At 43.8% G+C, this 24909-nt stretch overlaps 1 protein-coding gene and 1 pseudogene across 1 annotated transcript in view; both read right to left on the bottom strand.

Moving 5' to 3' along the window:
- Window positions 1-1254: 1254 nt before the first annotated feature.
- DRD3 (dopamine receptor D3) overlaps window positions 1255-24909 on the bottom strand; it is a 40785-nt gene continuing 17130 nt past the window's right edge. The window contains exons 4-8 of the mRNA XM_019652222.1: window positions 17109-17251; window positions 9833-10029; window positions 8597-8674; window positions 4242-4587; window positions 1255-3124 (exon numbers count right to left, since the gene is read on the bottom strand). Of these exons, the coding sequence (XP_019507767.1) occupies window positions 2928-3124; window positions 4242-4587; window positions 8597-8674; window positions 9833-10029; window positions 17109-17251 (961 nt within the window). The 3' untranslated portion in view covers window positions 1255-2927. The remainder of the gene's footprint in view (window positions 3125-4241; window positions 4588-8596; window positions 8675-9832; window positions 10030-17108; window positions 17252-24909) is intronic.
- Window positions 6537-7185, bottom strand: LOC109387955 (peptidyl-prolyl cis-trans isomerase A pseudogene; annotated as a pseudogene).

Below are 24909 nucleotides of genomic sequence, written 5' to 3'. Positions count from 1 at the left end.
ATTGATTTAGTGAGTAATAAATGGAGTTATGGAGGGTGATGTCTTGTAAGGAGAAAATATTTAGTTAAGGTCTAGAGTTGAATATTGGTTGTAAATCGGTTTGAATTTCTCTGCTGTTTGCATTTCACCTAAATAGCATGGCAGCTGTGAGGCTTCTTTGGACTCTAGACCTGGTTTACTCCAAAACTCTGCTCTGCCTCATTCAGGCCAGCATGTCTCCTGGGATTTTTGGCAATTATGGCTCTGAAAGTAGCAAGCCCTGAGATTAAGTGTACTGGTTTATGGTGGAAACTGCAGAGGTAGAGGAGGTAGAATGCAGAATCCTAGGACAAAAAGGTTGAAGTGAGGGTTTGGGGGATGTTTGCGATTCCTCATGAGGCTTTTCCTGGATCACAAGGAAATTCTGGGAAGGAAATGTTGTCTCCTAATAGACACTGTCTAGGAAAAAAGTGCCTCTCAGTTTAATAGTGGAGGTAAAAATATGACTTTCTCCTTGTGTCTGTATGCTGTTCATAGTTATAGTGCTCTCAGGAAAGAGCACTGAGCGAGGGTTCAGCAGATTTGAGTGCTTGTCTGTCATTAACCAACGTGGGACAACAGCTCTGGGCCTCAGCTTCCTTTTCTGTAAGTGAAAGAGAGGGTAAAACCAAATACTCTCTACAGACTGTTTCATGATTCTATAAAAATAGATTATGGATCTCCCATGTGGCTGTTTCAGAAGTTGAACATGGCAGGAGAGGGAGAGTGATGTTTTGGGATGGGTTCTTCAGAAAGCTGAGGGGTAGAGGTGGGCCGGGTAGGGTGAGGCTTTCCCAGGGGTTCTTTGTTTTATCTTTTTCTTCCCATTTTTTTCTCCTCACCCCTTTGCCTCTCTGGTGGGAGGCATTGTGCCATAGTGGCTATTTGCATGGAGTTGGAGGTCAGATAGACGAAGTACATTTGAATCCCATCTCCACCACTTACTGTGTGTGACCTGGGACAAATTTCGTGGACTTCCACTGCCTCAGTTTCCTCTTTCATCTACAAACAGTTTATCTTCCTAAGGTTATCGTTAGTGTTGAATGACTTGATGTAAAGAAAGGATGCAAAGTAGTACTGTTTCTCACAAATATACTAATACTGATGCTATATACATTTCTGTCCTAGAACTCTGATTTTGCCATGGAATTCTATGATCTTTTACTCACTGTCCCACCTGTTTGCTGTTGATTTTGCATGGAAAAAACTAGGAATCATGTAATTTGACTTCTTCAGGTATTTAATTGTCTAAGCCCCCAGTTCTGCTTGCACCATACACCTATTGAACTAGTTGGTACAAGGCAGAAGAACTAGTAGACAGACAGAATTTCCCACTGAGTTACAATAATAAATATTGTTATAGACAATAACATTTTTAAAATGGTGCATATAAAGCATTCAGGAGTAACAGGTAACCAGCTCACTGAGGGTATATATTTCCTTCTTATACACTTAAGGGTTAGAGGAATAAAGATGGGTCAAGAGAAGCCTTAGATTCCTTGTAAGTTCTTGTGCACTTTTAGTTTTAACAGCATTGTAGCAGGTATCTGTCATGCCTATGCACTAATGGTTATTAACAATACATTTATTGAAGTTCAGGATGATAACGTTTCATAAATTATCCATAAATTGTACCTTCATTCTGTAACCAATGCAAAATAGCTTCTGTAGGTGAAAAGGTAAATGGTGAGAATATTCAGGTTCCTTCTATGCCATTTTGAATGACATTCGCACATTACTTCTGTATACCTTTAATCTCAGTTGTTGGAGTGGTGATGTTTAGGATCTGCAGTAGGGCTGTCCATGTGATGGTTTTGGGGAGCTATCCTGCCTGGTGCCCTCAGTTCTGAGGTCCCCTGGCAGTCTAGGTGAGTCCCTACCATACCACCCTTCGAGAAGGAAATGGGCAAACATAGGAGCAGGTGGTGAGCTCCTTGAGGGCAGGATCTGTCTTATTCATTGTCCTATATCCAGACCTTGGGAGGTGACAGGCACTTTGCAGACACTATATATTCAATAAGTTTTCAGGGTCTGAAAGTATTGAGTCCCTGTTAAGCGGGAGATGGAGATGCCTGGGTAGGAAAACCTTATAGTGTTATGAAAAGCTTATTGAAGACATGTTCTGCACCACAAGGTTCAACACTGATGCTACAAGTGGGAATTGTTGTTCCTTTTTCACTTAACATCCACATTTTGAATTACTCTGGGGTCGAGACTCTGAGAGTAAGGTGATGGAATCAAGGGCCTTCTTAGCTAGACCTAAAATACAGGGGTAGCAAGGTTTGAAATGAAGCCCAGGTCCCAATGTGGGACGTCTCCTTTAGGGTGAGGAATTTCCCTCACCAAACATAGCCAATCAGATTCTGTGGAGAGGCAGAATCACTGGCCTTGCCATTATACCTCAAAATACAGTGAATGAAAGGAATGACCAAAAGGGAGTGGGCCCACAAAAGTACAAGTTTAGCTTGACAGCTAATTAGAGGTTTGAAGGAAGAGCGATGGGCTGTCCTGCAAGATGGTTTGCTGGCTGAGATTTCAAGGACCCCGGCAAGTTGAGAATTATATCTGTTCATTTCCCCTTCACTGTAATGAATCATGCCTCCGATGACAATTTTGTGTGTGTGTAGAGTCATGTTTTATCAGCATCTTTCTGAATTATTGCTTATCGTTCACGGTCTCCCCAACTGCTTGAAGATTGCCAGGATGAAATCAGATTTTAGCTGGGAGGTAGAACGTTCTGATTTAGAGGAAGCAGTTGGTTACCCCAGCCACTCAGTGGCGCCCTGGCTTCAGGAATCTTCTTCCTACCACATGCCAGAGGACATGGCAGTCTTTCTGAGCAGGCCCTGGCCAGTGGCCCAGTGGCCTGAGAGATAAAGGCGGGCACAGGGAGTGTTCTCTTCTCTCCTTCAGCAAGACAGTATCTTGAGGAAGGCTTTGCGGAACTCTACATTGAAGGTGGTATAGATCACGGGGTTGAGGGCACTATTCACATAGCCCAGCCACGTTGTGGCGCTGTAGAGCTCTGGGGACACGTGGCATGCTGGGCAGTGGGCATTGAGAACGTGGGTCAAAAAGAAAGGCAGCCAGCAGACAATGAAGGTCCCTAGGTTGCAAAGGAAGAGAAAAACTGGGTGAGTGCTTTGCTTACTCGTTTTGTTATAACACGAAAATGACTCACGCTTGTTTCCTTTGTGCCAGCTGCTATGCTGGAAGTTTTACATACCCATTAAATTTTCAAACCAACCCTAGAAGTAGGTGTGATTAGCCACTTTTTTTTTAATGAGAAAACATCAAAATGCTAACGCCTTTAATTTATCTTATGCCTTTGTTCCTAAATCAATATTCTAGCTTGATCTTTAGATAGTTCTTTACTATTTTTTCTACTTCTCAATTTAAATAAAATATTTATTTAATACCTAGCCATCAAGACATGATCCTAGGTGCTAATAGGGAAGGAGACCCTAAAGACACAATTGGCAGAGTTCCTGCTGTTGAGGAAATTATATCTAGGGATTCTCATAAAGTCCCAAGATACCAGCAGGTGAGGTTTGTCAGTGATAATGAACAGGATGAATTGTCTTCACTAACTCTATATGGTACCTGTGAACTAATTTTTTTCTTTATTTAAATAAATGTTATATTTTTTTACTAAAAAAACTAACTCTGATTTTATACATTACAAAAACTTGGTAAATACAGAAAAGTAGAAAGAAGAAAAATAACCACCCACCCCTCAAAGATAATCACTTTTGACATCTTGGTGAATTAATTTTCAGTATTTAAAATAATCTAGATGTTATCATACCACATGACAGTTGTTTTTTTTCATCCCTATTTTTTTCACTTAATAGTTTAGACTAAGTAAGCATTTATTAAATATCCAATATGTGCAAGACACTTTTATTTTATTATTATCTTATCTATTATTCGATTTATTCATTATAATTCCACATTTTAGACAACAAACGTGACAGATAAACATAGCTCAATTAGGTGACTTTTTAAGTTTCATATTTCATACTTTTCAGTCTAGGTCTTGTGATTTCCACCAGTTAACATTTATACACAAACCCTTTCAATTATTTTATAAACATTTAAAAATGTTGCAGTCATTGGATTTCCAATTTCTGTCTATTGTGGTTACCTTAATCCTCTGCTGGCTGCATCAAACTCAGCCTAACCCAATTTCATCTAACCCAACCAATTCAACCCAAACTCACCGAGCACAATGGCCAGCATCTGGGTTGCCTTCTTCTCTCGAAGTGGCACTGCCCGAGGTTGCAAGGGCCCCAGCCTCAGGGATGTAGACAATCTGCCGTTACTGAGTTTTCGAACCTCTAAGCTGAGCTTGGGTGCCACAGTGGGGCTGAGGGAGTTCCGAGTCCTCCCCTCCTTTTTCAATTCTCCTTCCGCTTCTTGGAAGCCTGGTGGCCCGAAGGCAGTATCTTGGCAGATGCTATAGTAACGCCTCAGCTCCATGTGTGCCTCGCCAGGAGAGAGGGGCTGCAGGTGTGACAAGAGAGGGTCCTGACATTTCTGGGGATATTGTTTATCATCTGAATGTTCCTGAAAGGGAAAGAGAATGCAAAGAAGGAAGAGGAAACTATCATTGTGTGAAAGCTGCAGAGGGTGCATCTGAGAGTGGGGGGACCATGGAAGGTTAAGGTAAATGACATCTGCTTCTGACTTTATACTAAAAAGCACCTACTACATATCAAACATTTGAAAATCATATAATCTCTTGAGGAGGGTAGCATAGGACTATAGCCTGGCCTTTTTGAGTTAGAATGGCTTTGATATACAGAGGAATATGTTAGATGACACCACTGGGAGGTAAGCAGCAAAGTCTGGAGTGTGAGCAACTCTTTAAGATAAACAATTTGGTTTCTTTAACAAATAAATTGCTACAGCAACAACAACACTTACTAGTTGCAAAATATGGGTCTTATTTAATTTTTTTTTTTTAATTGAGGAATTGGGGGATGGGAGCAGCGCTGAGTAATTGGGGGAAGGGGAACAGACAAGTTGTTGTCGTTTTTGTTCTTCAGTCTAGTTGTGGAGGACGTTGCTTCACTGGCCCAAGTTGGCACCATCATTGCGCTCTTCCCGGGTGAGGCAGATCAGTCTCTGGCTTCTGGACGGCCGCTCACTGCGGCTGCTGGCCCCTCACGCTGGCTGCTGGCTACACACGGTAGCCCATGGCAACCCACTGCCACAGGGGCTGCAGCCTACGCCGTCGCCGGCGACTCACGGCAGCCCAGCTCCAGGTTGAGCTGTTGTTCAGCATCTTAGCTGTAGAGGGCAGTGTCACTGGCCCTCATATGTGGGATCCGAACCGGGGCCCTCTGGTGTCCCACGCCAGCTCTTAACCAATGCGCCACTCGGCCGGCCCAGGTCTTATTTAAATTTTGATTCAAATAAACCAACTGTAAAAAATTTATCACACTGAGAAAATTTGCACATTGGATAATGATATTAGGAAATATAGGGATATCATTAATTTATTTAGTTTGATGCGGTATTGTGATTATATGCTTTATAACAGAGTTCAATATCCTTTAGAGCGTCTTACAGAAATAATTTTGGTTGAAATACTATGACGTTTGGGATTTGTTTCATAACAATCCATTGGGACCTTGTGAATACAGGTGGGAGTGTAGATGACATAAAATTGGCCATGCGCTGATAATTAGAAGGTGACTGATGGCTACTGAAGGATTTGTTATATTTGTCTTTCTACTTTTTTATTTTTGAAGTTTTCCACAACAAAAAGTTAAAACAATAAAGGAAAACCCATGATTTTCATCTCAGCTTTTCTACTTAGTAAACGTACCCTTGGGAAGTTAATGAAATATCTCTAAGCCACATTTGTGAAACACAAAAGAAATTGGAAAAAGTGGGTTTGGGATGAGCAGACACTGAGTAGAAAACTGAAGACATGTGGATATTTCTGGTATTTGGGGGGATACGTGTGTGTGCTCAACATCTGAACTTCTTTTCATGTTGAAGAATCAGACACTGTGTCAATCTTGAGTAGCAGGCAGAACCCCTCAGCTTCCATTACTCAAGACATAGCAGCCAGATACTCTCCCCCACGTGCCCACTGGGCAGCTAGAAGTCTGGCACAGGAACCCAGCCCAGCCAACTGGAGGTTCGCACCTAAGACCTTGAATTGGAGCTCATGAGGTAGGGAGACTTCAGAATTCATCTAGCAATCATGGCAGTCAATGTCCAGTGTTTGGCCTTCTCAGCAGATTCTTCCTCAGGCTTCTGAAGCTGTTCGTCAGCCTTCTCGCTGAGTCTGAGCTACTCCATAGCCTTCCAGTAAATTCCTTTTTCTACATAAGTTAGTCAGTGTCAGCCACCAAGAACCCCCACGACTCTCCCCTTAGTTCAGGGCATTAAAATTTTTCAGATATGTGGTGCTAGTACATTGTACACACTCAGAAACATTATTGAATGAATCAATGCAAGGGGCCTTCAAGATGATATAGTATTTTTTTGTTTTGTTGTTGTTGTTGTTGTTTAGCTTTTATTTCATAATCATAAACTTAACTCTGCAACCCAGGCTAGACTTGGAGGGGGCAAGGAAAATATGGAACCCACTGAACTGCAGCGAGAGCACAAAGATAATGGGGTGTTCCGAGCAGATGGGGCAGGGGTACTCTCCTGACTACAGAAGGAATGGTCTGGTTAAGATAAAACCAGTCAAATGCATCAGAATTGTCCACAGTCAGCAATGGTGATCTTCTTGCTCGTCTTGCCGTTTCTGGACCCAAAGTGCTCCATGGCTCCCACAATATTCATGCCGTCTTTCACCTTGCCGAAGACCACGTGCTTGCCATCCAACCACTCAGTCTTAGCCGTGCAGATGAAAAACTGAGAACCGTTTGTGTTGGGTCCAGCTTTTGCCATGGACAGTATGCCAGGACCTGTATGCTTCAGGAGGAAATTCTCATCTTCAAACTTCTCCCCATAGATGGACTTGCCACCTGTGCCGTTATGGCGTGTAAAGCCACCACCCTGGCACATAAATCCTGGAATAATTCTGTGAAAGCAGGAACCCTTATAACCAAATCCTTTCTCCCCAGTGCTCAGGGCACGAAAGTTTTCTGCTGTCTTTGGAACTTTGTCTGCAAACAGCTCGAAGGTGGGGTTGACCATGGTTGAGCAGAGGGAAGTCCAGGCGGCGGCGTCTGGAAGGCCGATATAGTATTTTTAAACTGTGCTCCACAGAGGTAGCCATAGGGATTCTAGTGTAATATATTAAAAAAACTTTTTTGACTTTCATTTTGATGGGGTTTTCTACTAATTAATGTAAGCATATTGTATTTTATCTGAATGAGCATGATTATGTTTATAATCGCGCTGGCATGTGATCTTCTAGAATTGACAATATTTAACTTCTAATGCATTATTTCTGAAACTAGGCAACTGGGGACAAATTCTTGACATTGCTTATGAAATCTCAGATTTGAGAACACTGATCTAGTGTACCTTGTCTCCATTTTACAGATGTGAAAACTCAGTCCTATAGAAGGAAAGTGATTCTTCCAAGGTTATACACTGGTGTGTATATTTTTCAGCTCTGCAAACCCTCCTTACTACCTCCATGGCTGACATGAGAAAACACTGGATTCCTTTGAGTCTGGCTGGCAGAGCTCTGCACTCCCAGATGGCAGGACAGAACCTATTCCTCCTCCCTCCAGGCAATGCCAAACTCTTGGTTCTCTAGTAACTCCTTAGTAGTCATTACTTTTTCTTCTTTTGGCCTTGGGAGCCTCCTCCGACCTTGGATCTGCTATAGGCAGCTTTAAACCACACACACACACACACACACACACACACACACACACGCACGCACGCACGCACGCACACACACACACACACAATCACACTTTTTTTTGGTTTTTTTTTGTCATTTACAAGCATCTCTAACTCCTACCCCAGACTTGTATAAAAAGTGGTAAATTAACTGTACAGAGATTGGACAAGGCTCAGAGCTTTATCATTATGGGTTTTTGAAGCTTTATTCTTAATATTTACTTGGCTGTGGAGTTCAGGTAAAGGAACTGGTCTTATATTTAACACCCTCAGGCTCCATTCTTTACTTGGCTTGCTTGGGGAGGCAAGGCTGGCTTGAATTGGAAGGAAAGGATCAGGGTGACTATGAAATTGTCTTGTTTTCCCCCATATTCAATAGCAGATAGGGCACTTGAAAGTTTCACATTAGTTTCCCTTCTCTGCTTTTCTTGGCTTTGCCCATGTATGTTTCATTGATGCCCTGTTTCCTGTAATGCAGGTGGCTATGGATGGCATCCTCACACCACATCCAAGAGTCTTTGGCTCTAGTTATTGGGGTCTTGCCCAATAGTCATATGCTTTCTGAATATCATTTGATGGTTCCTATTTTGAAACTTCAATCAGGCAGGACCTCAGATCTGTTCTATATTATAGATACAAGTGTGGATTGGAGTTAGATTCCATTTTGGGGTGGAGGTGGAATCAAGTCACGCCAGCATCTTGAGTAAAGGTCTCTTATTCTTTTGCTACATGAAAGATATGGCTTACTTACCATTTTCCCAGTGGCTTCTGATGGAATTCTGGCCCTTATTGAAAACTGTCGAATGGGGTGCAGCCGAAGACAGGAAGACTAGAGTGGGTTGAAGGAGGAATAATTGTGGGTTAAGCTCTACAGAGTTGAGCCATAGATGACAATGCTTTGAATACAATACGTTCAGATTCTCAGCCTCCAGTTCTGACCTCCTATTTCATGAGAACCAATATTCTTATTTTACCCAAGCCTTGGGACTTCAACTTTGAGAGTCTCACCATCACTCAGGTTGATCTAGACATCCAAATGTGACCTGCCTTCAAGATCAGTTCAGTTCTTACTTTGATTATGAAGCCCTTTCCTGAGCATATTGATCTCTCTCTCCTTGTAACCTCAAAGGTCTTTGATATTTGGGTGCTCAATTGTCTTCACCTCACATTTGGCAAACATCCCATTCAGTTTGGGGCTGTTCATTAACTTTGGGTGGAGGTGGGTTTGATTTGCTTGTCTAGATTCTAAGCTCCATGAAGGCAGAGGCTATATAATATTCCTACTGTCCCTTCCCTAGAAGATTGTAAGGAATTGGTAGTCATCCATTCAAGTACATTATGGGTAAGCTACCATGACACTGGAATGAGCAGAATTTAAATCCCAAGAAATTGGAAGATCAGTGCTGAGGCAACGACCTTCCTTTACAGAGCCTAAAAAGACCCAAAACTAATATAATATTGAATGTAAATTGTAAATGGAAAAAAAACCCCAATAAAATGTGTCATCAGCACCCCATTCCACCGGCTCCTGCATTCCTTGATATAGGAACAGATCTAGCAAGGAAAAGACATTTCGATGAACCCCGGTGATTCTTGCAATCAGTGATCTGGCCAAAAAGTCAGTCTTGGGAACCTACCAGCAGCAGTATATGCCACACTAAAACCTTAAACCCTGTGTGACGTCTGAACTGTTGGCCATTTAATGACAATGAAAGACTTTGAAGAGAAGCAGAACAAGCTAAGAAACTATCTTATCATCTTGTCAAGTAAGGTGTGAGCTAAGAAAGATGATCCAATCCAAAAAACTGTCACTTTTTGGATTGGACCTCCTACCTCTAAAGCAGAGCCAATACCAGCAGAATAGAAAGTGGGTATCAGATGTGTGTCTCCAGTGTGGCTTTACAGACAAAAGCACACACTGCTGGCCACAGGCTGGAAGGCCATGGGGCTGGCTGTTGTCTTCCCTCTGCCCCTCCCGAGTGCTTACTTGCTGAGGGAAGCCGGGCCTGACACTGATGCATTGACTGTTTTGTCTCGTGAGGATCCGTTTCCGCCTCCTCTGTCTCAGCACCACGTAGATCCTGGCATAGACGAGGACAGTCACTCCAAAGGGCAGGTAGAAGGATACCACTGAAGAGTAGATGACAAAATCAGGGTTGGAGATGGAGCAGACGCTGGGGTCTCCTGTGAGTGAGAGAAACGGAGGAAGCAAAGCAGTTTGCCAAGTAAGAGACCTCAGTGGGGAGCACAACATAGGGCCCCAAACCATGTGTGGTGTCTCCACTGTCTAATACACTTGAAGCTTTGAAAAGCAAAGGTTCCCGGTCCCACTGACGCCCTCATCATGTCCCAGTTCACACTCTCCTCATCCATGGAGGCTTGTTTGAGCTTCTCAGTTAGAAGCAATTCTTACTTCCTTTGTGCCTCACAGCCCTTTACTTTTGCCTCTTTTGTGTAGTTAGTACACACACAAAGTAGTAAGGATGGGGGCATGCAGTCTCAGACAACTGCGTTGTCAGCTTACTGAGGGTGGGAGATCTAACGCACCTTTGTGTTGGTCACAGTTCACTTAAATAGAAAATGTACCAATGATTACCTGCCAGACACTGCTCTACACTGATGCTGCAAAGAGGTATGCCACCATATCCACCCTTGAAGGGACTCACAGTCTAGACTCTAGACAGACAGGTGATCCTTTCTGTAGGCTGTGCTAAGTGTCACAGAGGCATGCAAGCTGCAGGGGGTGTCAACAAGCAACAGAGCAGAGGCTCTCGGGGGATGCAGCCCCCAGGAAAGGGTCTGCTGGAGGGGAGGCCTGTGGGGATTGTTGAGTGCAGTGAATGGAAGAAGGCTTCTTTGATGAGAATGACATGTTTCCAATTTTGAATCCGGGGTATGGGGCAGATGGTGGCTGAATACTAGACAGACATTTGATTTTTCAGGGAATTCCAGAATGGTCAGGGTTGAGATGGGAAGAGGGCCAGTGAGGGTATTGTCACCCTGGACAAAGTGAATTGTTTTATGTCCTGAAATTCTCCTGTCATTCCTTCTTGGGAGGGCCTTGTCATTTTGTCTTCTTTGCTAGCAGATGTTGAGATTCCTCCAATGCCCAGGAGAGGGCCTAGAACTTGTTTGTCCCTCTTGGAAGGGAAAAAGGGAAGCAAACTCATATCTTCCAGGTGATATGCCATGGATTTTGTACCAATTACCTTACGTACTCATGACAATGTTATGTGACACAGGTAGCATTACTGACATTTCTTACTGCTCACCTATTCTCAGGTGAGCAGACAAAGTAAGGCATTGAGAGGTTCAGTACGTGACCCAATATCACACAGCCTGGAAGGGGCAGGGCCCCTTTTCCTTTGGCCACTCTGACACCCCCAAACCAATGTACTTTCTGTGATTTTGACTCTCTACCCCCCTCCACCACTGGGACATGACACATTTGCACTTTCTCCAGCACTGTCAGCAACAGCTGTTGAGTAGATGACACCCAGTAGGACTGGGCACCAAGTTGGCCAATCTTCATACAGGTTGGGGATTCTCCAACCCAAAATCTGGCCTCAGAACATGTAGCCTCAGGTGTGAGCTGGTGGAGAGAGGGCAGTGGCCACATGGGTCCCTGCTTCTTGGTCTTCTGAGGTGGCAGAGGCCAGGCAGCCTGCCGTGTGAGACCCAGGTCTGCCGTTTATTAGCTGTGTGATCTTGGGCACATTACTTAACTATGCCAAGCCTCAGTCTCATTCTCTATAGAAGTATTGTTTCATATAGCGGTTATTAGAATTAATGAGAATAAACGGCAGCTATTATTACTTATTCTTCACTGTTGTTATTTGATTTTTACCTCCTCTGAGTTTTTGAACTTATAAGGAAGGTATCCTTTGGAATGGAAATTTGGAGAGAGACTTATAGGGAACAATATTTGTGGGGGAGGGAAAGGAGCAACAGCTAAGAATGAAATCAAAACAAAAAAAGAAGAGGGTGCTCAGTGAGGCATTTTAATGACAGCACTGCTGTTAGAATCTTTATGAGTCACTCCCAAATTCTCTGATTCTCTTGGTGAGAGGGTAAAATTCAGGTAAAATTAATGTCATCTCACCAAAGCCTGTCAGTAGTATCCTTTAGGAAATGTCTTATAAAACTTTGACAACTGGGCACCAAATTGGCATCTTCTGGCACCCTGAGGGGGGTGGGGTTGGAGGTAGGGATAGGGTTGCAGTCAGTGGTCTTTCTGAGTCTTTAAGAATTCACGTTGGCAGTGATCAACCCCTCCCCTCAAATCAGCTCCCCTGTCATCAGCGTCTGACCATGATGGAAACACCTCCTGTAATGAGAGGTGCCTCAGCACGTCTCGCCAGTGAGAAGTGGGTCAGTGTTACCTCCCCACTATTCATCTTGTTGCCATTCTTGAGATAGTCTCCATTTGTCCTTATACATATGCCTTCTACCCTTCTTGACCTGCCTCTGGGTTCTGGAAGGCTGACCCCTAAATTTTATGTATTAACTGGTGCTTTTAGAAAGCCAGGAGCAAAAGTGGGTATACTCGTAGTATGCCTCTATTTGTGTAAAAATGGATACACACACATACACACAAACACCCACATATGTGCATGTGCGTGTGTGTATATATACTTGTTTCAAGCATATTCTTGGAACAATATTAGTGTTTGCTTCTAGGGAGGGGAACATTGGAATTGGCAATCTAAGGTAGAAGGGAAGCCTGCATATAAGTATGTATATGCATCCCATTACACCTTATGTTTTATCATGTGCAAATATTTATTTTTCCGGTAAAAATATTGAAAGCATATGTATGAGAAACAGAGAGTAAAAAGAGAACGCATAGCTATTTTAGAATTGCTGATCAATGAAGGCCCTCATGTATAATCAATGAACCTGTGTTGTCATCCTGTCCTTCCCTACCTGGACAACTGCTGCCTGTCCTTAGACTGAGTTTTGTAGCTTCTCCCAGAATGTCCCCACACTATACAATCCCGGAAGGTCTGTCAGCATGCAGATTGACATAGGAGGCAAGTGGCCAGTGAGTGGGCCCTGCTCCAGCCCCCACCAGGTCTGACCTGGGGATATGTCCTATGTGCAGGGCAGAGTGAAGCACCACACACCAACAATTCTGGAAGCTTCTCCCTGCTGAGTCCCGAGGAAGTGAGGGCAGTGAGGCCTCTCAGGGACTGAGGTTTCCCACCTTGTCTTGACTATTTCACTGAAACGGTACTGTGCTGTCAGCACAATAGTTATTAAATGGGTACATGAATGATGAATGAATGAGCAAAGTGGGCAAATGAGCATTTTGCATAAATACATAAGCAGTCACTGGCTGGAGGGTAATGGGAAGGGCCAGGGCATTACTCCTCGTTCTCTGAGACTAAGATGTTTATCCCAACTAATCTCTACATTTAAGGAGGAAATGGTGATGAGGAGGACTCATCCGCTTATTCAACACAATTTTATGGAGCACCTACTATAGTCAAGGCACTGTGCTGGGTGATAAAAACACTCAATAGCTCCGCTAAGGGGCCTAAGAGACTTCTGTGAGCTAGCCTGGGCACTTGAGTCTCACAGTGATAGAAACAGCAAGGCCAGAAGTAGGTTGGCTTGAGAGATTCATAAACTTCAAGCTCATTGAAGGATTTGGCCTCAACTTGTTTGCAAAGACAGGAGATCCTGATGAATGTGATTCTTTTAACTTTGTGGCCCTCAACCACCCTCCCCCCACCCTCCAGTGTCCTGAAAGCCAGGTGAGGTGTTCTATTGCTAACATCAAATAAATAGCACTCCTCCATTTCCTTGTTTCAAAGGAAAATTAAGCCAGCTGATAGGATTTTCTTAGCTTTGAGTTTTTCCCCCCTTGAAGATTTCTTAAGCCCTTGTCACCAGCTATTGCTTATTCACTCTAGAATTTTTTATAGCACAATAGCTATCTGATCTAACAGAAATTTAAATACTAGTTATTTTTATTATCCGTGAAATGAAAGAACTGCTCATCCAGGGATCTTCAGGGTTTCCTCTAGCATCAATGCGCCAGGCTCCACTGCTCTCAGGGGCTGGTGATGGTGTGATATTTGGCTAGATTGCTGGGCCTCTGCTGGGAGCCAAGACAGCAATGGCCGGCCAGGCCCCACAGCCTCGGAACTCTCTGTGATCCAAGATCCTGCCTTCTGTGTGCATCCGGAAATGCATGTTGCCCCTTCCTCAGACAATAAGAGCAACTCCAAGTTGAAAGAAAGTGAAATTCAACTTTTCACTACCTTGTGTTCTCTTGACATTTAACAATCCCTTGTGGCAGTCCATTTCATTAAAGAAGAACCCTGCCAAAAAGTTCTTTTGTGTTGCATTTCTTAGAGAAAGTTCATTTCCTTCTAATATCAGGTGTTATTGGCAGTATCCTGCTCCTCTCTCTGCTTTTCACAGATGGGATAGAAAACAATGGCTGAGAGAAGTCATTTATATTGGGCTTTTGAATGAACCTGGGGACTTCCTTATAGATGGAAGAGGTGCTGAGGAACCTGTTATCTATCAAGATAATGACACTGTACTATGAAGGTCAGACTGAGGCAGAGAAGGACGCTGGGTTTCCCTGCCTTGAGCTCTGCTCATTAATTTCCCAGAACTGAATTCTCGGATGAGAAAACTGACCTCTTCTATGACCACTAGCAGAACTACCACTGTCTAGATTTTCCTTGGAGCAGGTGCATACTTAAATTTTGAGACACACAGACCTTTCCTAATACTACATAATAATAACAATAGCAACAATAACATTAACTACTTACCAATTGGGATCCTACGATGGACCTGACACTTTGACACAATATATGAATAAGTGGAGGGTTTATGATAGTCTTATTAGTAAACTTAAAGATAAGATGGAGAAGAGAGATTGAGAGAGAAGTGAGAGTAGACACACTAAGCCCTGGGCCTGCTTTGCCTTCTCAATTCTATATTTGAAACTCCTTTTGGGAAGATTTTTCTGAGTTTTGTTTCTGGTACAGTAATGATCTCACTGGTGGTAAAAACACTGCAATTAGCTCATCATTCTTCTTCATTCTCGATGTTGACATTAACTGGGAACTCTGTCTAATGTCAGAGTTTGAGACTGTTTTAATGCTTACAAGGGTGTGTGTCTCTATCTGTGTGTCTGTCTCTGTGTGTCTTCGCCAGCCTTCGAGAATGAGTAAGAGGAACCACTTCGTCCAGCAAACACCGGTGGGGATTTGCTACTGGCCCAGGGGGTAAGCAATGCTTTTGTCTAGCAGTGGTAGTGAGTACCCCAGGCTATAATTTCCAACTTAGAATGCACTTTCATATAGAAACAAGGACATAGAAGGTGCCTTAGTTACCAGACCAACCCCCCCAAAACACACTTAACTCAGCAAAACTGGTATTTTAGTATCAAAGTCAGTCTTTATAGTATAGTTGTGTTGGGGAATGTTTTTGGTGTGTGTGTGTGTGTGTGTGTGTGTGTGTGTGTGCGCGCGCGCGCGCAGATGCATATTTGTGTGTATAAAGTGTCATTCAGTGAAAATAACAAAGTAACTCATGGTAAAGAGTAATGCAGAGATGATAATAACATCATATTTTAGGAGTTCTCTGAGTTAACCAGGCAATTACTTGGCTACTTAACCTTTAATGTGACAGAGAAACAAGCTGGACCTTGAGCAGGTGGCGTGTACTTAGCACATCTATGTATATTATCCCAATTTAATCTTCACTTAATTGTAAAAATGTCTATGAAAGCGGTTGAGTGGAATTATCACTATATTATATGTAGGGTTAGATTCTAAAGTCAGTGAGTAAAGTGAAATTTATATAGAGTTGAAATTTGCTTAGAAAAATTTCCTGAATTACATATAAGGATATATGTGATTTGATTACGGCCTGGAACAGTAGTAAGTAAAGATGTATGATATAGTAATATGTCATATATTATAAAGAGTTCAAACACAACATGTAATTTTAGTTGCTGGGCTTATTTGCAGGGAGTCATATACAAAAATAAATATTGAAAACTTCTTAACTAAATATATAGACTGAGTCTATATATTTGCATTTGCTCAAGTTTATGCTCCACTGTATTATTATCTCAAATATATCAATAAGGAAACTTTACTCATAAAAGTTAAATATCTTGCTCAAGGAGAGCTGGTAAGTAGTAGAATTAGAGTTTGAATGTAGGTTCTTCTTACTTCAGAGCATCTGTCTCTCTTCCTAAATGTGTTTTGATTTCTAAATCGTTGTTCAGTAAATGACCCTTTGAAGATTATTTATGTTAGAATTTGCCTGTATTTATATGTAACATGTTACATATAATATCTGTGTACACATAAACACCCAGCTATGTGTCTTGTACATATATGCTAGAAACTCATGAACCTGGAACATAGTAGGAATTGAATGAGCCAATCATAATGGACAAAATAAGAAATGCAAATGAACACCAGGATGAGAGTTAGTTCTCTCTTAGCAAACACTCAGTGTTTACTGTCAATACCATAACTCTACTATATGTAACAATAGTTTTCATTCAACACAGGAAATCCCTGAGGCTAAAAGATGGTCATGAAACAGACACAGAAGGCACTGATCCATATGAGGTGTAAATTTAGATTGGTGTCTTATGTCTAAAACCTCAAACATCTCAGATGTATACATTGTTCATCCATCCATCCATCCATCCATCCATCCATCCATCCATCCAACAGAAGATGTACCTTGTGTCAACCATCATGGCCAGAATTTTTGTATATTAAAATATAAGAAATACACCCACCAATAATTTAAGAATCTATACTAGTTCCCAAATGCTAGAAATGATTCTTATTGAGCAAAAGTTAGAAATGTATATCCTACTTGAGTGCTCTTAGGATATATTACTTTGCATTGTAGGTCCATTATGAATTGTCATCTTTTCATTAGCAAACCTCACCTGAATTATTACTATGGTTTAGTTTTTTCACTGGTCCATTTCATCATATGCATATAATGACATTTCTTTCAAAACAAGGATAAGGCAGGCTTTTCATTACTGGGGCAGCACTTTATCCCTGTGCCAGTAATTGATGAAAGTGGCTTTATATTTTATCATCATCAACGAAGGTCAAAGCGTTGCAGTCTATAGCATCTTCATTTGATTACAAAGTGCCCTGACCAGAGGTCAGAGATTTCAGGGCTGAACAGCACTAGCAGCCACTCATGTGTGCTGGGAATCCCATGGGTGTTGGAAGCAGGGCCCTCACCGTTACCTGTAGTGTTGAAGCCAAAGAGGAGAGGGCAGGACACGGCAAAGGCCAGTACCCAGACGGTTGTAATCATGAGGGCCACACGCCGGCAGGAGCTCTGTCCCGTGCCATGTTGGTAGTGAACTGGCATGACCACTGCTGTGTATCTGGAAAAGGGCGGGGAGAGAAGACGGGCAAGATGAGAATGGATGGGGGAACTGTTCAAAAGACAAGCTGAAGGAGGTTACTAGAGAAATAACCAGGTCGATAAATGTGGCAAGAGAAAAGTAATTCTGCTGGAGAAAGAGAGAAAAGGTGAAGATAGTAGAAAGGCTGAGATAAGACAGATGAAGAACTCATTGAGGGGGCTGAGCAGAGAAATGGAGAAAGAATAAAAAAGTTAGCACGGCAGCACTGGGTTGCTGGAGAGCTTCTTGACTGGGGCTGACTGATGGGTGGCCCAGCTTACTTGAGCTCTGAATTCACCACTCGGACCCCTGAAGACTTTGGGTGCTGGTGTGTGCCTTTACTTTCTCCAACAGAGAAATAATAGATAATATTAGATAATATCAGATAATAATAGAACTGTGCCCAAAGTGGATGTTTGCCCTGCTTGTATCCTAATATAAACTCTAACCCTCATGGTGACAACTATTCCAAATAGCAGAGATTTTGAAAATAGAGATGAGTAATATCCAAGGATGGCTTATTTTAAAATCCGGTTTTCATGCCAACTTAGTCTGTTTGGGCTGCTATATAAAAAATACCGTAGGCTAGGTGGTGTAAACAAAAAACATTTATTTTTTACAGTTCAGAGGGCTGAGAAGTCCAAGATCAAGGCGCTGGCAGATTCAGTGTTTGGTGAGGACCCACTTCCTGGTTCATGGACAGCTGTCTTCTCACTGTGCCCTTACATGGGGAAAGGGGCAAGGGAGCTTGGTGGGATCTCTTTTATAAGGGCACTGATCCCATTCATGAGTTCTCTACCCTCACGACTAATCGCCAAAGGTCCCACTTCCTAATACTATCACTTTGGGGGTTAGAATGTCAGCATACGAATTTTGGGGGACACATTGTCTACATCGCATGCTTTTACATGGTCAAAGCAGAGTTCCTTATTTTTGTTGGATAGTGTTGTCTTTTCTATGGCAACTCCTCACACACATTTCCGGCTGCTTGTTGGACTTATTACCTGAACCATTCTTCCACAGTCACCTCAAACACAAGTTATCTGAAATACATTTCCCTATCTCCCCACATCCCTTAATCTGTTTCTACTGCCTGCCTTTCTTCAAGACACCCACACCTAATACTCTGGTCTTTTGACTCTACTTTGGCCCTTTCATATAATTTTCTCATTCCTTCATTTAACCTTTCATTCATTCATATTTATTGAGTCCCTGCTATATGCCAGGCTCTACTCTGGAAATATAGACATGTGCAAATTGGACAATGTCTCTGTCTTATGGGGTTTGGAGTTGAGTGGAATGGATAGATAAAAAAAACTATGTTAATATAAAATGAAGAGTATCATGAGAGAAATATGTTGGGTGACACGTTTGAGGGTAATGGAAGCTGTAAAAAAGGGGCAAACTGGCATAGACTGGGCAGAAAAATGAGAGGAGTAAGAGAGACCCAACCATGAGGTAAGATAGGGGAAGATTCTTTTAGGCAGAAAACAGCAGGTCCTGTAAATTTACCTGTTATGATGTCGTTGTAGAATCCCCTCCCACAGAATGTAGACTGAACATGTGAATAGGATATTTTTTCCTGTGATTAGATTACTAATCAAGAGATTGAGTTAATCAAAAGGGAGATTATCCTCAGTGGGCCTGATCTACTCAGGAAGCCCTTAGAAAGGACTGGGCCCTTCCTTAATTCAGAGAGATTCAAAGCATAAGAACTTATCCTATTGATCATGAAGGATCATTTTCCAAAACTGTCATGTTTTGGAAAAGGTCACTTGGCAGAGAATGGCAAAAGGCCTCTAGGAGCTGAGGATATCCCCTGGTTGACAACCACCAAGAAAGTGGGGACCTCAGTCCTACAACTGCAAAGAACTGAATTCTACTGACAATCTGAGTGAGTTTGAAAGAGGACCCCAAACTCCAGATGAGAACGCATCCCAGGCTGTACCTTGCTTTCAGCCTTGTGAGACCTTGAGCAGAGAACATACCTGCACTATGCATAGACTTCTGACCTACAGAAATGGTGAGATAAAAAATGGGGATAATTTATGCCGCTAAACTTGTGATAATTTGTTCCACAGCAACAGAAAAGACTGGTGTCTCTGTTCAATCTGTTACCCCTTCTCCTTCTCTGGGTTGCACATTCTTGCTCTCCCTCAATCCTGGATCAGCTCTGCGCTAACCTTCCCAATCCTCTCCATTTTAGAGAGCCCTCTAGCTCTGAACATATAGCATTCTTATGCCAATCAATCACGTTGCTCTTCTGCAGGCAGTTGTCTTGTCTCACTATTGAACTTGCCTCATGGCTGGAGTGAGAGAGGCCCCGTATGATTTAAGTTGCTTGATGGCACAAATCATCTTATAGCCTTGGTATTCCCCATAGGTTTTGCACAAAGCAAGCAGTAAGAAGCTACTGCTTGATTGCCTCATGGGTGAGGAAGGCCTCCTTCCCTACAAGAGGATAATTCTAATCTTAGCCAAGGTCAAGAGATCTAACATGCATAGCTGAGTCTACATATGCTTCAATTTTTCTTTGTTTTCTGTGTCCAGGGAACGTGGAAGCCAGCTTCAGAGAAGGAGCCTCCGTAGTCCCACTGTATATATACCTCAAGACTTGGGACTGAGGAAGGGAAGAGAAGGACAGGCTCTGGGCTGGAGGGGCTGGGACAGTGCTTCCTGATGCTCCTTCTATATGTGCCAGCCCTGCCTGAATCATCTGCCTTTTGTGCATCTGGCCTAAGAGTTCATGCATTAACATTTGTATTCGCCCAAAAGCAGTTTGAGAGTCAGCTCTGAGGGCTCAGATGGAGGCAGACTCTGCAGGACTTGACCTTGGCACTATGGTGTGTGACACAGGTGGCTTCTTTCTCAAAGAGGAGAAATAGGGGCCCTTATTTAATAAGGTCAAATTAAGATTCCACCACCAACCCTAAGGGAGGCTCATGACAACCCGGTTCCATTCTCCTGATGCACATACATTGCAAGTCTTCCCTTGAACCCCTAACTTGTCGATGAAGTAGCAGGGCAAGTAGTACCCGGCATTCCTCCAGGCCTCTCACCGTCCTCAGGACTTTAGACTCTCCTGGGGCAGTGAGCTGTGACTTCAAGTCAAATGTGTCTGCCAGGGCCAGGCCTCCAGCAGCGATCCCTGAGGCACTGAGCCTTGAGTCTTGCAGCTATCATGGCCGAACAACTATAGAGGGTTGGGAAGGAAAGGTATGACTCAATTCCTTCTGTCCATACCTGCAGTTGGGCCCAGGTTTTCCATTACATAATGTCCTTTGATGTAAAAAATCCTGTCCATCCCATACATTCAGTGGTGTGCTGCTAAATAGCTAACAACTGGCTTTCCAGGTGAAAAAGGCCCTAGTTTGTACCATTTGTCAGTTTCCATGGTATAAATACTCCCACTATTAGCCCATTTCAAGCTACAACAAAGGTTCAATCACTGGCTCAAAAAATTCTTAAAATTTTGCCAATTAGCTTTCGCTAGCCATCCAGCTGGCTCCAAGCATACCACTGAGAGTTGCACACTTTCCTAAACATGCTTTAATGTTCAGCAACTCCTTGGAGGTTCCCGGTAATTTATTAAGTCAGCAAGTGTAGATAACACTGGCTCATGTTATAAAGGAGGAGTCAGAGACAGAGAGGTTACATGATGAACCCGAGGTCCCGCGGCCAGTCACGGCAGAGCCAGGTCTCCCACCTCTGAGACCAGTGTCTCTCCTGGGTGCCCCACTCCCTCTCAAAGGCGTTGACAAGTTTCTGAGGCCTTGTGGGGACAGGAGCTTTGTGCTTAGAGCTGAGTTTCCCATTAACCTGATTCTGTTACTTGCCTGGGGGTCCTGTTAAAATACACATTCTTGGGCCACACCACTGGATGTTTTGATTAAGTGCTTCTGGAGTGAAACCCAGAAATGTGTATTTTTGACAAGCAAGCGCATCTTATGATTAGACAAGTTTGAGCAAGTCTCCATGAGGGAAAATTTCTGCGTCAAAACTTCTTGTTACTTGGGTTAAAAGCGAGAGATGAGACTGCGTTTATCACTGTTACATTTTTTTTTCTAAGTATTTTTTTAGACATGATTAAACATTTAGAATAAATGAGGCCCCCAAACTTGTCTCCAGGGTTTTTCTGCTAGGAAGCCTGCTATAGGGCTGAGACATAGAGGCTGTTCCTGAATTAGCCATAGGAGGGCACCATAATGCAGCCCAAACTCTGCCAGCTCCGCCCGGGTGAGAAGTTCATTGCTCACCTGGGGGCTCTCCAGGCCCTGAGCGAGGCAGAGAGGCAGAGCTGGGGCCCTTGGTTCCTGGAGCACTGCAGGGACCCTGAATTCCCAAACAGGCTGCTGAAACTCTGATCTCCTTCGAAATGCATCGCAGATGACCGACCGACCGCAAGCAAAGGCAGGGTGGGGGCTTGGATGCAAGCTGGAGGCTAGCCTGGGGCCGCCGCTGAAAGTGTGGCGGCTGTGCTCACCACGGGCCTGCGGACTCTGCGAGCCGCCCACGTCGCTCTCTCACCTGGCCCTCTCCCCTTGTGTTTGAGCTCCTAGCTTCTCTGGGCCTTTTCTGGTGTGGCTGGAACACGGGCTGTGGGCAAGGTGGTTAAGTCCGTGGGCCTTGGAAAGAGACTGACTCGTGTCTGAATCCATTCTTCCACTTAACTGTGTGGCCTGGGCCAGAGATTTGGCGTCTCCCGCTCTTCTTCCTTATCTGCACAATGTGGGTAATGTTTCGGCTCCATAGGGCTGCTATGAATAGTGAATGAGAGTAGCTCTGTGAAGTTTTTTGTTTTTTTTTTTTAAGCACAAGGACTGGTACCTATGAAACATTCAAAAACAATTTTGTTATGATTGTCATTATGATTGTGCTAGCCCAAGGGATCTGGGATTGTTCGTATCAGTGAATTTATGGGTGTCTCCCCTTATTCCTGATTATCACAGAACATTAAATTTATTTATCAAGCAAGTATATAGCACTTTCTATGTGCCAGGCAACTGTATGAAGTGCTTTATAGATAGTAACTCATTTAATCTTCATAACAACCCTTTTGCTATTATCACTACTAAACAGATAAGGAAACTGAGGCCCAGGAAGGCTAATTGACTTGCCCAAGGTCACATTGTTATTAATATTAAGGGGTCAAGCTAAGATTTTCAGCTAGGCTGTGTGGCTCCAGAGCTAGGCGCCCCAGAGTTGGGCTAAGCACCTCTGTGGAAGGCAGTGTGGGGAGGAGAAAGAGGCTGACTGGATCCCTACTCCTGCGCCTACCAGCTGTGGGTAGGAAAGTGGGCGAGCTTCCCTACACAGTCTAGCCTGAGCATCTTTACTTGGACAATGGGATAATGCACCTCTCTTGCTGGGGTGTTGTGAGGGTTAGCGATAATAAAAAGTTCTTCATGCCTGGCACATAGTACATGCTAAATAAATGGTAGCTCTTTCAATTGCTGTTGCTTTTAAAATCAGGCAAGTTAGAATGAGCACAGAGGTAACCAGGGCATTAAAGACATAGGTACTGTGCCTTGTTTACTCCAGGGAAATAGCATCTATCTAGCTGGGCTGCTGGCGCAGCCAGAGACCCCTCCCTAGGTGCCCCGTTCCCACCTCCACCAGTGCAGGGTCTGGACATAAGAACAGAGTTCTGCCGGGGGAGCTGGGGCACTCAGGCTCTAGTCCCAGATCTGTGTAGCACCCCAGGCAAGCATCTAACATTTCTGCACAGAGTTAAACTATAGTCTCTTCTTGACTCCCAATTCTGTGACTGGGGTTTTGTGGGCTTGTCGCTCTACTGAGGGTCTCGGGAGCCTCTCAGAATTCGATCTCCACCTAAAGCTCTGTCCCAGGGTGGGAGATGTGTATTTGTGTCTCTGTGTTTATTGTGGGGGATGAGGGGGGAGAACTGGTGAGGGTGCCTCTTTAGGAAGCTGGCTGAGGGGAGTTGAGAGGCTGGGCTGGGTGGGAGGGCCTGAGTCTAACTCCCGCCCGCCTGGGTTTAATGAGCCTCAGAGCTCTGTGAGGGCTGCTTTTCACCACCTTTTATTTCATCAGACAGGGGGTTCAATAAATCTTTAGTTCTGTGGACTCCTCTCAAGGAATTATTGAAGGAGAAAGCTTCTTGCAAATGACTGGGAAGCCCTTTGCAGCTATAAAATGCTTATTTAGATGCAAACTAAAACTCCAAGGTGCCTGTGACTCATCTGGTACCTATTGTGCTCCTGTGAAGACTCCAACATGCGGAGGAGGCTTGCCTGTGTGATGGGTGCCATTTGAGAGCCACTTAAAGAACTCCCCAGTGAATGAATTTGGTTGCATTATCCTGGGGCTCCTTGCAGAGGACTGGAATTCTCTCACCACTCGCATCACATCGTGCTCTCCTCTGACACTTTCTCAGCCCTCTCCCTAAGTTAGTCTTGACCCAGGGTGTGATGGGAGGGGGGCTGGCCCACTGGGGAGGCAAGGAGCCAAGGCAGTGAGGGCTTGTGCTCACCCACGCTGCTTTTTAAAAAAGAAAAGGCAGTCTTAATCCAATTCTTAGGCACCCAGAGCTGTGCCGAAGAATCTAATGACAATAGTATTACTTGCTTTCAGAAACCCTTTCATCACTTCCTTTTCTTTCCTATCTCTTAGTACTCTGTTATTACAGACCGGGGCTTCGTGACCAAAAAATGCTGAATCCATTTGGTCAAGTTTGTCAGACTGGTGACTAGCATTGTGTGAAGACCAAAGGTCTGCATGAATGACTGCATTTTTAATGAATTGACCAGTCATTTGGCATCCCGTGAACAGAATTTCATGCTGTGTACTGCAAACCGCGGTGAAGGATAATGGAGACAGCTTTTCCAAGGCCAATTTTCACTCCTAGACTAGGGAGGAGGCTCCAGTTTGAGGTCTGGTTAACATTTGTTCATATAGAAATACAAGCCAAGAAGGGAGCATCCTTCTTTCCTGGGGTCTAAGGCATCTTAGACCTGGCCCTTCAGGTTTCAGGTAGGTGAGCGCTATGCTTTCTGGGAGTTTTCCTGTATGGGACAGAAGCCAATTCAAGGTTTATTCTTGTTGGTTATGTGTTAAGGTGGCTGCTGCTGGCAAAATGGTGGTCCCGTGCAAATTAGAAAAAAGCACCCTCTCTTGGCCGACCCAAGGCTTGGCAGGTGAAGAACTGGCTGAAAGGGGTTCCCACACGTTGTGTAAGGCACACCCTGCACAGCTTCACCTACCAGCCCGTGTGTGTGTGTGTGTGTGTGTGTGTGTGTGTGTGTGTGTGTGTAGAAGCACACTCTCAAGGGGGTAGAGAGCAGGGCCAGGAGCTAGGAGGCTGGGAGGGGGCTGTTCAGAGCCTCTCCTAGAAGCTCCCTTTATACAGGTCTGCCCTCCCTCCTCCAGGGCTGACCTCCCATTCTCTCCGGTCCTTTCTGAAGGTGCGTATTTGTGGTATAAACAGTGGCTACCCTCAGGCAGAGATCACTACATGCAGCTTCATATTCTTTGTTGAAGGCTCTGTAATAGTCACAGCAGGGAGATTCCCAGGTGATAAAGAGCTAGGATGAGTATAAGAATTTTGGGGCTGGGCGGGCTGAGGGGCGCATTGGTTAAGAGTTGACTTGGGACACCAGCTCTGAGCAGCAGGACCC

This window comes from Hipposideros armiger, unplaced genomic scaffold (assembly GCF_001890085.2).
Source record: "Hipposideros armiger isolate ML-2016 unplaced genomic scaffold, ASM189008v1 scaffold_176, whole genome shotgun sequence".
Classification (NCBI taxonomy): Eukaryota; Metazoa; Chordata; class Mammalia; order Chiroptera; family Hipposideridae; genus Hipposideros; species Hipposideros armiger.
Note: the sequence above shows the minus strand (reverse complement) of the source record. Positions and strands in the feature narration are given on the sequence as shown.